General features: G+C 41.6%; 2 protein-coding genes across 2 annotated transcripts in view; both read left to right on the forward strand.

Annotated features, from left to right (window-relative positions):
• SMIM43 (small integral membrane protein 43) overlaps window positions 1–13,885 on the forward strand; it is a 243,752-nt gene that overhangs the window by 107,036 nt on the left and 122,831 nt on the right. The gene's annotated exons all lie outside the window — the stretch shown is intronic.
• QRFPR (pyroglutamylated RFamide peptide receptor) overlaps window positions 1–13,885 on the forward strand; it is a 33,955-nt gene that overhangs the window by 9,013 nt on the left and 11,057 nt on the right. The window contains exon 2 of the mRNA XM_081022027.1: window positions 11,595–11,753. Within this exon, the coding sequence (XP_080878153.1) occupies window positions 11,595–11,753 (159 nt within the window). The remainder of the gene's footprint in view (window positions 1–11,594; window positions 11,754–13,885) is intronic.

The following is a 13,885-nucleotide window of genomic DNA, read 5'->3' on the forward strand; positions in this document are numbered from 1 at the left end:
ATTCAGTTTGGCGCCTTTTCTTGTCACTGGACTGTGACAGAAAAGGTGCCTGATTCAAAAGGTGCTAAATTACAGTTGGAAAAGAAGAGTATATCAAGGTGGGGGGTACGAAGCTTTTCTTCCTGTTTGGATACAAGCAGGTGATGTCCCTCACTTTAAGGGTCCTCTGTAGGGGATTTTACTGGGACGTGGGTGGCGCTGTGGTCTAAACCACAGAGCCCAGGGCTTGCCGATCAGAAGGTTGGCGGTTCAAACCCCCACGATGGGGTGAGCTCCTGTTGTTCGATCTCAGCTCCTGCCAACCTAGCAGTTCGAAAGCACGTCAAAGTGCAAGTAGATAAATAGGTACTGCTCTGGTGGGAAGGTAAACGGCGTTTCGGTGTGCTGCTCTGGTTCGCCAGAAGCGGTTTAGTCATGCTGGCCACATGACCCGAAAGCTGTACACCGGCTCCCTTGGCCAGTAAAGCGAGATGAGCGCCGCAACCCCAGAGTAGTCTGCGACTGGACCTAACTGACGGGAGTCCCTTTACCTTTACCTATAGGGGATTTTACAGAACTTGCCTTCACAGTGGCTTGGTTAAAGTGTAACACCAAACTATGGTTTGGTGCTTTGTGAAGAGTCATTCCCTCATTACTTCCCTTGCGCACTCCAATTTAATCTGTCACTTTGAACTAGGGGGCAAAGTGTAACTTGCCTAGTTCAGATGTAATGGCAAATGATGGTTTGTGCTAACCATCATTTGCCCCAAACCATGATTGCAAACCCAGTTCAAACTACTAAACTAGAATTGAGAAGAGAAATTGGGGCACACATAAGCACTGTGCTTGTTAATGTAATACCAAATCATGCTTTGGTGTTGTGTCTGAAAAACCCCCATGAGAGAGAACAAAGCCTATTTTTTAATCATCTTGTATGGAATATAGTACTGTCTCAATTGCTATGCAGTGAAAAATGTTGGAGAGAAAAAAGCAGCTTTATTCTTAAAAATCAAAACCTGGTATCTTATTAGTCTCTTTGTGCTTGAAGACATCTTCTTTTAGTGATTCCACAGCTGATGCTTCTCAGAGGAACTAAATATTGTTCTCAGCAACTGTAGCTGAAAGATTGCTTGTGCCCTTTACCCTCCAGAATAAGAGATAATCCCCCAAAGTGCTTTAAATACTGCAGCCATTTATAAAAGCAAATGCCTCTGGTGTGTTTATGCATATCTAAGGTGATCTGAAGGCAATTTAGGCATTGTGAGAAGTGAATTGACTGTCAAAATCAAAGTTGTCTTTGAAATAAGCTGCTGCTTATCTCTGTTTACTATATTGGGGAAAAGCTTAAATTGTATTTCTATGGTTGATTTCAAATGCCCGCTACGGTAATTGCTATGAGCAGTGTATATTACAATGTTTAGCTGGTGATCTAGCATGAGGTTGAACACCAGATATCACCCAGCCCTACTTATAAGCCTGATGGCATAGCCTGTCTCTATTTTTCATGCCTTTGTTTGATGCTAGGGACTTTGGGAAACTATTATTGTCTGAAAAGCAGGATAAAGGCATGGTAAATAAATCTGTGAATAATTTGTAGCATTTTCCTGTGAACAACAAGAATAATCATTTGCATCTGTCTGTCTCTCAGGAAGAGTGCACCTGACAGTTTGGGTCAAACCGTCAGAGTGTTACAGTGCCTGCTATGGCTGTATGGGACCAATATGGGAGAGTCATGCTTTATCGCAAGTGGGGTAGATGAAGGTGTCCAGTTTTGCTGCTACAGGCGTACGATGGTCGCTGCTGCATATGCATGACCTGACTGTCTGTCTCCAGTCACTGTGATCATCTGCAAGGAGTTCCCATACAGTGCGGTAAATGTTGCCAGCCTTCATGCCGTGTTTGAAGATGTCTTTGCAATGCAGTGTTCGAGCGCCAACAAGCCTAGTGCCTGAAGCCAGTTCCCCACAGAGTATATCCTTGGGGATCTGCTGAGCAGAAGTGTGTACATACTGGGAATATGGGCTTGGGAGAGCACGTCTTTATTTTAGACTCTGTCGTGCCTTTTGATACCCAAAATCTTGCTGATACAATATATATGGAAGGTGTTGAGGTGTTGCTCCTGGCAATTGTAAGTTGCCAACAACTCACTTCCATAAAGCAGTGTGCTCAACACGCAAGCCAGGTAGACCTTCATCTTGGTATTGAATGTTAGCATCACATTCTCCCATACCCTTTTGGAGAGGTGAGCCATTGCCAATGCTGCCTTGGCAATACGTTTTTCCACTTCAGCATCATTGGAAAGGTTGGTGGCTATGGTGGAGGCCAGGTAGACAAAAATGTCTTCCACCTTAAGCATGTGGTCACCAGTTCTGATGCATGGAGTGCTGGCGACGTTGTGACTGAGGATAATGGTCTTCATCAGGTTGATGGTGAGGCTGAGCTCCATGCAGGCTTAGGAAAAATGGTTGATAATGCTATGCCAGTTCCACAGATTGAAGCAGTTGAGTGGGCATATATGGGGTAAAGTGATCTCATAGGTAAACTGGATCCAAGTTGTGTACTTGGCCTGGTAGCAAATTGGCAACCAGTGCAGATCTTTCGCCCTAAGTGCTATATGCTGATAGGTCTCAGTCCTGTCAGCAAAGGTGCTGACTATGTCATTGTGTTGAAAGGTTTTGCATTAGATAATGTATTTTTAATAAAAGGCGAAAGATTTATACGATCTGAGGTGAAACCAGAGTATTAAATGGGCACAAGACGTTGGACACAACATTATGTTTGCTGACTGGGAACAGTTATGGACCACAGGTATGAAGTTTACGGCATGTAATGCCTTAAGAGAGAATATTATGAAAATGATATACAGGTGGTACATAACCCCAGTTAAGCTTGCAAAAATCTACCATTTGCCTGATAATAAATGTTGGAAATGTAAAGAAACTGAAGGTACATTTTTTCACCTTTGGTGGACGTGCCCAAAGATTAAGGCTTTCTGGGAGATGATATATAATGAATTAAAAAAGGTATTTAAATATACCTTCTTGAAGAAACCAGAGGCCTTTCTCCTGGGCATAGTCGGCCAATTGGTGTTAAAAAAGGATAGAACTTTCTTTATGTATGCCACAACAGCTGCAAGAATACTCATCGCAAAGTATTGGAAGACACAAGAGCTACCCACACTGGAGGAATGGCATATGAAATTGATGGACTATATGGAATTGGCAGAAATGACTGGCAGAATCCGTGACCAGGGAGAAGAGTCGGTGGAAGAAGATTGGAAGAAATTCAAAGATTACTTACAGAAATATTGCAAAATTAATGAATGTTAGAGTGATGTTGGATTGAAATTAAGTGGCTTCTAGCTGTACAGGCTTTAAAATTATATATAGATCAAGATTAAGGATTAGGATTAAAAAGGCTAAAAGAATGGAAAATTGGTTTTTAATAGGTAAAAATTTAATGTTATATTATATTATATTAAGATTAAGGATTGGGATTGGGATTAAAAAGGAGGGAAAGGAATTGCTGGACAAACAAACTGAATTGGAATACAAAAGAGGGAGGTATGAGGAGGTCCGAGAAACAAGTAAATGTAAAAGTAGTGATGAAAAGATGGAATTGTTTTTAACTGTTTTTATTCTTTTTTCTTTTTGTATTCTGTATTGTGTATTTTTCTTTTTATTTTTAAACTCTTTTTTTATTAATGTGATTCTTTTCATGTGAAACTTTAATAAATATCATTTTAAAAAAAAGATAATGTATTTTTAAATGGTTTATACATAATAATAAGTAAAATATAATCAGGTTTTGATCTGTGGGTTCTGTCTTTTTAATGCAATTTTATTTACTTCTGATGGGGACTTGCTATATACCAGTTACCAATCTTGACTGAAATATCTTCGGGTGATTTGTCTGAGGTTCTCCCCTTCTGTCTAGCTTCATTATTTAATAACAGAATGGCATTATTAAATGCTTAACGTTTATTGACTTATATTTACAATGGGAGAGTTCAAAAATCCATCTACAGATGGATAATTGGCTCGGCTTGCTCTGAAGTCAAGTGATAAAACAAATGTTGCTCCAGTTACATTTAATGAGCTGTAAATGCCATCCATTACACATCAGATGGGATGGGTGACTGAGTGACTCATCAAAGTTTAACAGCAAGGGCTTAATGAATTATATGTTTTTACTATTATTAAAGTTTCTCTTGGTTTACAAAAGTACATGCCTTTTCTCAAGTTGTACAGTCTTTTCTACAGATCAGTTACATTTGTTAGGAGACATTAGTGTTGAGTATAGTATAAGGTCAGGAAGAAGGGGGGAAGGAGGGGTGGTGGTAAAATTTATATTTTTTGCAGTGTACGTGGGGGGTTTCGTGTCAGCGGCAGGTTCTTGTTCTATTCACTTGTTATGTTTCTGGTTGGGGGACCAGGATATGGTTGGTTGTCTGTGGTTGGTTGCAGTGGGGTTTGTTTTCCTTTGGGGGTGGAGGACTTGTTGGGTCATGTAAGCCAGACTGATTTGTATGCTGTTGGTGGGTTCTTGTTGTTGTCTTTTTGGGCTGTGTATGTGATAAAGGGGAGCTATATTGGGGTGAGGCATCTTCTATTTGTCCCCATGTCAGTTTTGTTTTATTGGTTAGCTTTTCTAGTAAGACTGTTTCCCATATGATTTGATACCACTGGTTAATGTTCACCCCTGACAGATCTCTCCAGTGTCTGGCTATGAGGCTTCCGGCTGCTCAGAGTAGGTGGGTTATAAGTTCTGTATAATGTGAGTGGTCATTATGATCTTGGAAGATGTTCAGTAGGGCCAGTTCTGGGGTGAATTCTAATACCTATTTAGTTATTTTGCCTATTTCTTATAGGACTGCTGTCCAGAAGGGTTGGGTTTGGGGGCATTCCCACCACATGTGGAGGTATGTGCCTGTGGAGGTGCAGCCACTCCAACATTTTGGTGAGGTTCTTGGGCATATCTGTGCCAGTTTCCATGGTGTTAAGTACCACCTGTAGGTGAGTTTCAGAGTGAGTTCCCTTCTCTTGGCAGAGATGGATTTAAAGGGAGGTTTAGACCACATTCTAAGTAGGTCTTTAGTTTTACCTTAAAGTTGGGCCAAATGCATTTTCTTAAAATGCAAGTCCAGGGAGAAAGTGAAGGAAAGCTAAAGCAGGCAGCTCTGTGAAGCTCATAATAAGGAGGCAAAGTTTATCATTAAAGCTGTACTGAGGTAAAATTAATAGTCTTCTTGCTTTTTTTTATTTGGAGTATTTCTACCCTGCCTACTGACCAAAGTTCTTGACCGATAATTAAAATTCATAAGATAGACAATAGTGCAGTGGTCAGGGCTAGACGTACCTGGAAATGCCAGGAATCAAACCTTTTATATGTGAGACATGTGCTCTATGCTGAATTATGCCAGAGCTGGAGGTGTCACCTCATCTTGCCTGCCTTTATATACTTTAAAGTCCCATGCTCAGACTACATTTTAAGCCATTTTAGGTATTTCTTTGTATCTGAATTACCATTTTAAGCCTGTTTGAACAAAACTACTGTATCTGTTATTCTTCAACAAGTATTCCGAGTGAGTAAATGTTTTTGTGTGATTATTGTTTTAACGGGGGGAAGGGGGAAATACCAGAAAAAATCCAGTCTGCCTTAAAGCATTCTGTCTAATGTAATAGTAGTGCTCTGCCCATATCTTTCAATCATAAAATGTTCATAGTTATGCAATAGAACAGTCCTTTTAATCAAATACTTTAAAGTACAGTGCTCTGAGCTAGGGATCTTTTTTTCCTTGTAGAAAATGATGTTGGGTTTTGAATTGTACAGACACAAGGGTGAAAACAGATATTTAGAGACAAAGAATCCAAAAGTGTTCCAAGTATAAGCTTGTCATGCTAGCTTTTGTATTTCTTGCTGAGAGGTTATTTTAATTCATGATTTCTGTTGAAAAACACTGCTGGTTTGAAAGGTGTACTTTACTTAAGTTTGGATGCTTGGCTGAAACTGCAGTACTTTGAGCCAGCTTACAATTTTTGTCAAAACAACTACTATGATAGAGAGACCACAATTCTGTTGCTAGGCAATTTGGGGTATCAGAATGCCTTCTCTAATGAAAAAAGGCTAACTTTCTTATTAGATCCTCTGCTACAAAATTGTATGCAACCAAGTGGCCTTTCATGTCTTGTCAGATTTCTTTTGTCTGCATCCTAGAAGCTCAATCATGCTGAATTAGAGAAAAACTGCATCAGATTGATTACCTCAGAAAGGTGAAGAATGACGTCACTCCATTGACAGTATGAAGAAGAAGAAGAAAAGATAAAATTGTGGAATGTAGAGTTTGAACTTTTTTTGGGGGGGGGAGGGGAAGTAAAGGCTAATTGTCTCCCTGAGGAAGAGCAGCTGCAGTCCTAAACATGTTTACTTGGGTGTGTAACCCATTGAACCTAATGGCATTCACGTCTGAGTAAGTAAGCATAGGATTACAACTATATATTTGGACCCTGACAGGAGCAAGGACTGCTTCATGCTAATAAAATCCTACATTCTTCCCAGTGTTATAAAACTTGAGGCAAAACAACGAGTGTGCAATATATGATAATTTAGGGATATGCAATTGAAATGTTCAAGCTGGCTGAAGCACAGAAGGCACTGGAGGAGAAGAATTCTGCAAAGTGGCTGGATTGAAGTGCGCAAAATGTTTTGATATTTATTTTATTGGATTTAGCATCACTTTCCACTATGTGCTGCTACTGTCATGCTGACAGGTTCAAACCCATAAAGATGTCTGAGGAAAGAGAAGGGCGGAGGAAATGAGTTAGAAGAAAGGATTTTCAGACTTTCTGCATAGCTACTGCACAAAGACAGTTGCATGCCAGGAGAAGAAGAAGGAGCCCTACAAACTCTTTCAGTGACAATAAGAGCAAGTATGAACTATCCAAATTTACTTATCTTCATTTCAATGAAATGCTGAGCCAAACTGTAGCATGTGCACACTTCTACTTTGTGGCTGAAAGCTTGGAGGGCTTTAACCAACTTGGGTGGCTTTCAAAGAGGATTAGACAAATTAATGGAGGATAAGGCTATTAATAGCTTCTAGCCACAATGTTCTCCCTCCACTGTGAGAGACAGTTTGCCAGTTGATGGGAGAACATCTGGTTGGCTACTTTCTGAAATCCATGGGCATCTGGTTGATTACTTTGACAGTAGAATGCTTTTTAGATCCATCACTGGGGGGCAGTCTGTGAGGTCCTGGGGTTCTTCTGTTTTGTTTGTTCTTATCTCACAATTTTTCCAAAGAGCTCACCCCAGTAGACATGGTTTTTGCTTTCATTTAATCCTCATTGCAACCCTGGGAGATCAATTAGGCTGAAACTCAGTTCATTTGCATTATTTAGTTTAATGGGAAAAGGATGTAATCAATCCAAACGAAGAGGCATGATAAATGATAAAAGCTGAGAGAGGGGTTTTTAAATTAAAAAAAGTAGTACTGAATTGTTACCTCAGCACAGTAGAAAAAAGGAAACCAGTTATTTTCCCATAAAATTTACACACCACTTGATTGAGGTTTTTTACAAAGTGGTTTGCAAAAGATAAAACAGAAAAATCAAGAGAAAAGAAATAAAAAAAAATTACAATTTATGTAAATACCTGAAAAGAGGAGGAGGAAGAGGAACATTAGGTTGTTAATTTTTGTCCTCCTTGTGAAACACTTTAGATCATAATAAACCATATCCCCACTCCTCCCCTTTGTGTGTCCTTATCCTCAACTGTGGTGTCTACTTATTTTATTCACCGTGTATACTTTCCTTACGCAAAAATACTAGAGTAGTTTACAGTTTAAAAATTTAAAATAAGCTGATGTAGTCCAGATGGAGAAGAAAACACTAAATACAGGCTCATAAGCCTCAGTGCGCCATGCTGCTAATCCGCATTGTTGAGATAAAAACAACGCAAAAAGGAATCCTGCTCACCTATTCTCCCAAGTGCAGTGCTCAGGGCACACTTAGATTCCCAATTAGCATTCCATTTTTTGTGTGCAAAAGCACCCCTCCCCCACTGCTTGATGTTGAAGGTCTGACCCAGAGGTCCACCCCTTCAATGGCTCTCTTTGAATCCCTTTGACTCCCTCAGCTCAATCCTGTAGGCAGTGGTCTGGAGATAGACAGTTGAGCTAGACTCTGCCGCTTTTGGGAATTTGTTATTGCTCACTCTTGACCCAGAAGTCTACCCTGCACTTGCTTTCTTCTGCCCTGCTGGCAAAACGGTGAGGTTGCATAGCCAAGCAGCTGAAGATTCTTCTCACCATGCTGCACTTTGCCTCCCAGATCAGCAACTTGCAAGCAGTTTTCCCAGGAGCCTGCCCTCCCTTAGGATCTTGCCAGAAGATCCATATTTGTCCATTCTGAACATCACCACGGTCCTTTGTGTTAATGTTTCTGCTTGTTTGTGTGATTTCTGAATAGCGCACCAAACTTTTGCGTGGACCTGAAGTCCAGTTTCAGCATGTGATGAACCCCGTCTTGAGTGTTTTCTTTCCAGTTTTGACAAAATGCTGTTGGCTCCCAGAAAAGGAACGAAAGCAAAGTCCTGTAAAAGAACATTGGTAGGTTTGCCAACTAGAGATACAGTGGAGCTGAGGTTTTCCCACGCATGTATGGAAGAGATCCAGACGTTCTCTGGAGTTCATGCATCTCAATGCAAGGGAGATCTTTGAATGTCACATTAGAGTAGAAATGGGAGAAAGTGAACTGTGTATTCCTTGCACCACATGCTTTCTTTCTTTTTTTTTTTTTTTGCTGTTGTCTTGATCTATGGCGACATCCATCACCAAGGGAAGGTGATGGCCCAAGCAAGATGGAAATTGGCAGGCCCAGGGTTCTGGACCAGACTGGATTGCAAGCTTAAGGAAAGGCATTGTCAGGACCTTGGACAAGGGCCAAGGGGTCTGGTTACAGCCACAGTTTGCTTCCTGCAGTTGGAGCACAAAAAGGAAGTATTCTCAGCAGCATTTTAGAGTGGCTGGCAGAGCATTATAATATGGGCTATGTAGTCAAGATGAAAGCCCCCCCCCCGCATCGTATATCCAGTTAAATAGCTGGTGTCCCTTTTCTGCAACTGCCGGCTTCTTTTAGGCAGTGAGTCTACAAGGGTTAGGGCTTCTATAAGGAAAGTTATTCAGGGTTTTCCTGGTCCTCCAAAAAGTCTAGTTTAATCATTGAAGTCTGGCGGCAGGCATGTCTCCTCAGGGTCCAGGGGGCTTCATTTTCAATGTATCCACCAGGGAAGAAACATGGAGTGGATCTGTTTCATTCTGCTTGGAGCTACTATTGTAAGAGGACTCCACATCTGAGGGTTCTTGGCTGTGGCTTTGTAAAATCTATTAAGTGTCTTTGTGCAAACACAAAACTGTAGCCTTGAAGCTCTTGTGTGTGGAAAACTACCTTACCCTAGTACAATGTAACTAAATATTCTAAGCCTACTTTTCTGCTTTTGTTTGTCTTAAAGCTTTTTGAATTTCATGTTTTTCTAAATAAAGCTAAGAATGTGCTCTTTAAAAACCAAACTGAGAGTTGTTGCTGGGAATTGTTTAGCACAACGAAGAGCATGTTCTACCCAGTAAAATGAATTCAACATGCTTCGACTGAACGCTACAGCATTAAAGCTTTTAGCATTTCTTCTGGGTAATATATAAAGGTGGCAAAGCTTTATGTATTTAATTCATGTAAGCTAATTACCGTAATTTTTGCTCTATAAGACTCACTTTTTCCTTCCTAAAAAGTAAGGGGAAATGTGTGTGCGTCTTATGGAGCGTATGCAGGCTGCGCAGCTATCCCAGAAGCCAGAACAGCAAGCGGGATCGCTGCTTTCACTGCACAGCGATCCCTCTTGTTGTTCTGGCTTCTGAGATTCAGAATTTCCCCCCCCTTGTTTTCCTCCTCCAAAAACTAGGTGTGTCTTATGGTCTGGTGCGTCTTATAGAGTGAAAAATATGGTATATTTCATGGAATTTAGCAAGGCTTTCAAAAGAACTGAAGAGCCAGCATTCTGGAAGGCAAATAAAGCTTTGGTAGATTACATTTACATGATGTTTTTAAAGAATATTTCCATTTTTAACCATCAAGGCTAAAGTAGAAATGGCTCTCAAAACAGGACTGAAAGTGCTTCTGAAGGACAGCTATACAGAAAGTTTTGTAGTTAACCACAAATAGCCCAACTATCATTCCATACAGACAGAGACCCTCTTCCTCTTCCTTCTAGGTCCTTCAACTACATTTGAGTTTAACCTCTTCCATTCCAAGTTGATTCCTGATTCCCTGTTCCTAATTCAACACAGATGAATTCAGAGGCAGCCTGAATAAGGAACTGAATTTTGGGCACCACTCTGCTCTCTGCTTTGACTCATATCTTCCCCACTACCAACCAGCCTGTGCATTCTGAGGTTCTGCCCATAACATAGGCTGGGCTGGATGGGTGATGGCGCAATATAGGGCATTCTTGGTAGTGGCCCCCTGCCTATGGAACTGCCAAGTGACAGTCTGCCTGCCACAACCATAGCAATATTTAATACAGGATGAGAAACCAATGACTCTCCATATGATCCTGAACCCCAGACACCCATCATCCCAGCCAAGTCATCCATGGCCATTAGCCATACTGACTGAGGCTAATGGGGGGTAGAGTCCAACAAAATCTGCAGGGCCATGGGTTCCCCATAGCCAATTTAGGGAAAGGTTAAAGTAATTTTTCTTTGGCTAGGTGTTTGGCCCATGATGTAATTATTTTTTGGAGTGCGGTCCTACAGATACTATCACTGATAGCAAATCTCTTTGAAGACCGTTCAAAGTTGCAGAGGCATATGACTAAAGGTGGAGCAAGGTTATCATCATCATCATCAGAGTTCAAGATTTAGGAATTGGTTCCACTCACAATCCATGTTGCATTGCTAAAACATTACCTGCTTCAAGAACAAACAAGCAGGAAGTCAACAGGAAGACAATAAGGTTTATAAGCTCATAAGAAAAAGCCTGCTAGATAAAGCCAGAGGTCCACGTGGTCCAGCTTTCTATTTCCACTTTGGCCAACCATATACCTATATGATGCCTATCATGGGTGCAGTAGCCTTCCCTAGCTCTTATTCTCCTGAAATTGCTATTCAACAGCATATTATCTGTGATTCTAAATAATAGCATTTCAGTACAGTGGTACCTCGGGGTAAGTACTTAATTCGTTCCGGAGGTCCGTTCTTAACCTGAAACTGTTCTTAACCTGAAGCACCACTTTAGCTAATGGGGCCTCCTGCTGCTGCCGTGCCGCTGGAGCACGATTTCTGTTCTCATCCTGAAGCAAAGTTCTTAACCTGAAGCATTATTTCTGGGTTAGCGGAATCTGTAACCTGAAGCGTATGTAACCTGAAGTGTATGTAACCCAAGGTACCACTGTACTCTAATAGATCCTCTCAGGGCACTTCAGGTTACAAAATATCCTTCTGGGCACAAGGCACTGAATGAAAATATGTATGTTGCCTCCATTGGTGTATTTTGTTCTGTGGTATAGTATAGATAATGAGACCCTGTTGATGACTTGCTTTGTTTGTTTCAATCCTTTATTAGGTGCTTTTGCTTGCAAGATGGTGCCTTTTGTTCAATCCACTGCAATAGTTACTGAGATTCTTACAATGACCTGCATTGCGGTAGAAAGGCATAACGGGATCGTCCACCCTCTTAAGATGAAATGGCAGTACACCAACCGAAGAGCATACACAATGCTTGGTAAGGTCCTGGGCAACTTTGGTATTACACGACATAGCATGTTGCTAGTGATTTCTCACTTTTGATATGTCCGCTATAGAGCAGTGGTGAGGAACCTGGGGATCTCCAGATGTTGGACCTGACCTTTGGCCATGCGGGTTGCAACTGATTTGAGTTGCAGTTCAACAACATCTGGAGGGCCCCAGATTACCCACCTCTGCTTTAGGGGGATGCAGCTGCTATGAGAGAAGATTAGTTTTTTTTAAAGAATATAAAAGAAAAACCCACTTTGGATGCATACAGATTAAAACCCCTCCCTCACTCCAAACATACATACAGAATCAAATGGAACTAGTCATTTAATATATTTGTATATGGTCTACCCTGCGTTTAAATAACTGTTCTTTTAAGGTAAGGTAAAGGTATAGGGACCCCTGACCATTAGGTCCAGTCGTGACCGACTCTGGGGTTGCGGCGCTCATCTCGCTTTATTGGCCGAGGGAGCCAGCATACAGCTTCCGGGTCATGTGGCCAGCATGACTAAGCCACTTCTGGCGAACCAGAGCAGCGCACAGAAATGCCATTTACCTTCCTGCCAGAGCGGTACCTATTTATCTACTTGTACTTTGACGTACTTTCGAACTGCTTGGTTGGCAGGAGTCTTTTAAGGTAGCCTACAACAATTTTAGCATACAGTGATACCTCGGGTTAAGTACTTAATTCGTTCCGGAGGTCCGTACTTAACCTGAAACTGTTCTTAACCTGAAGCACCACTTTAACTAATGGGGCCTCCTGTTACTGCTGCGCCGCCGGAGCATGATTTCTGTTCTCATCCTGAAGCAAAGTTCTTAACCTGAAGCACTATTTCTGGGCTAGCAGTCTGTAACCTGAAGCGAATGTAACCTGAAGCATATGTAACCCGAGGTACCACTGTACAAGATACAAAAAGATCACAATCTTAAAAAATCAAGTTGATAAAAAACCCAAGAAGAAACTGGAGCAATAACAACACAATGATAATGGTGAAATGCAAAAACAAATGGGTTCATTGCTTGACTGAAAGCCAAGAGAGAGGGAGCCAACTGGGCTTTCTTATGGAAGGGCCTTCCATAAAATGGCGCTACTGTTGAGAAGGTCCTGTCGTGTGTCCTACCCCGGTAATGCTCTGAAGGAAAAGGAACAGGGAACAGGCTGTAATGAGTAGACAGACTAATGGGAGGGAATGCAACTTCACATGGACCCTGCTAAAGCTCTAGTAATATTTTATAAACAGGCCCAGTGCAAAAAAAACCTCTTTGGGCAAGCTACATTTTTGCAGCCTCTTCAGCTAATGTTCGCTGTAAAAATGACCTAGTCCCATTTGATTCCCAATGTAAGATTGCTTTCTCTCCCCCTCCCTGCCTCTCTCTCTGCCGCTCTGTCTGTTGGTGGTGATAAACCCGTAGGAGGACAAAAATGCTTTGTTGATGCATTAAAATATCCGTTTTGTTTGTGCACGAGCTGTACTAGGACTTCTTCCTTCCTGAAACCCTCATGACCTGACTTTTATACGTGCAGAATTATTGAAAATGCACTCACAGTGCATCCTTTGAAACAAGATAGTTGGCAGAATACCTCGAGAGCCTCTGTTGCATCCAACACACGAGATTTACCCTAGAAGCCCATATGCATGCTTTGTGGGCTGATACCTTTCAGAACAAAACTGAATGTGACTCTGTCTCAATACTCACTGACTGGGGTGGGAGAAGAGTCCCAGATTCACTCAGGCGTTGGCATTGTTGGGTAATTGATGATGCCCACACCTCTGCAGGAGCCCTATGCTGAACTCCACAGCTCCTGGCCCCGCTCTCCTTTTTGCAAATGTGGCTTGTTCACCACCCTTCTATGAGCATGTGATTGGTGACAACCGTGAGAAGATGGAGAAATGCCCTCTCCTTTTCTTAGGTTCTCTCTCTGGGCAGTTGTGAGGATTGCTCCAGAAAAAGAAGGCAGCTGAAGGGCAGTGGCGGCAAGTCTAATCAGAGAGGGCACCTACTGAGTGCATCTTGCCTAAGCCCCCTGGCAAACCTGGAGATGGCACTGAATTCACTTTCAAATTTCTCCCTTCCCAGTATTGGTCCATTTTGTGATTTGGACATGTAAAATTCCATATA

Source organism: Podarcis pityusensis (genome assembly GCF_964106645.2).
Source record: "Podarcis pityusensis genome assembly, chromosome: 9".
NCBI classification, from domain to species: Eukaryota; Metazoa; Chordata; class Lepidosauria; order Squamata; family Lacertidae; genus Podarcis; species Podarcis pityusensis.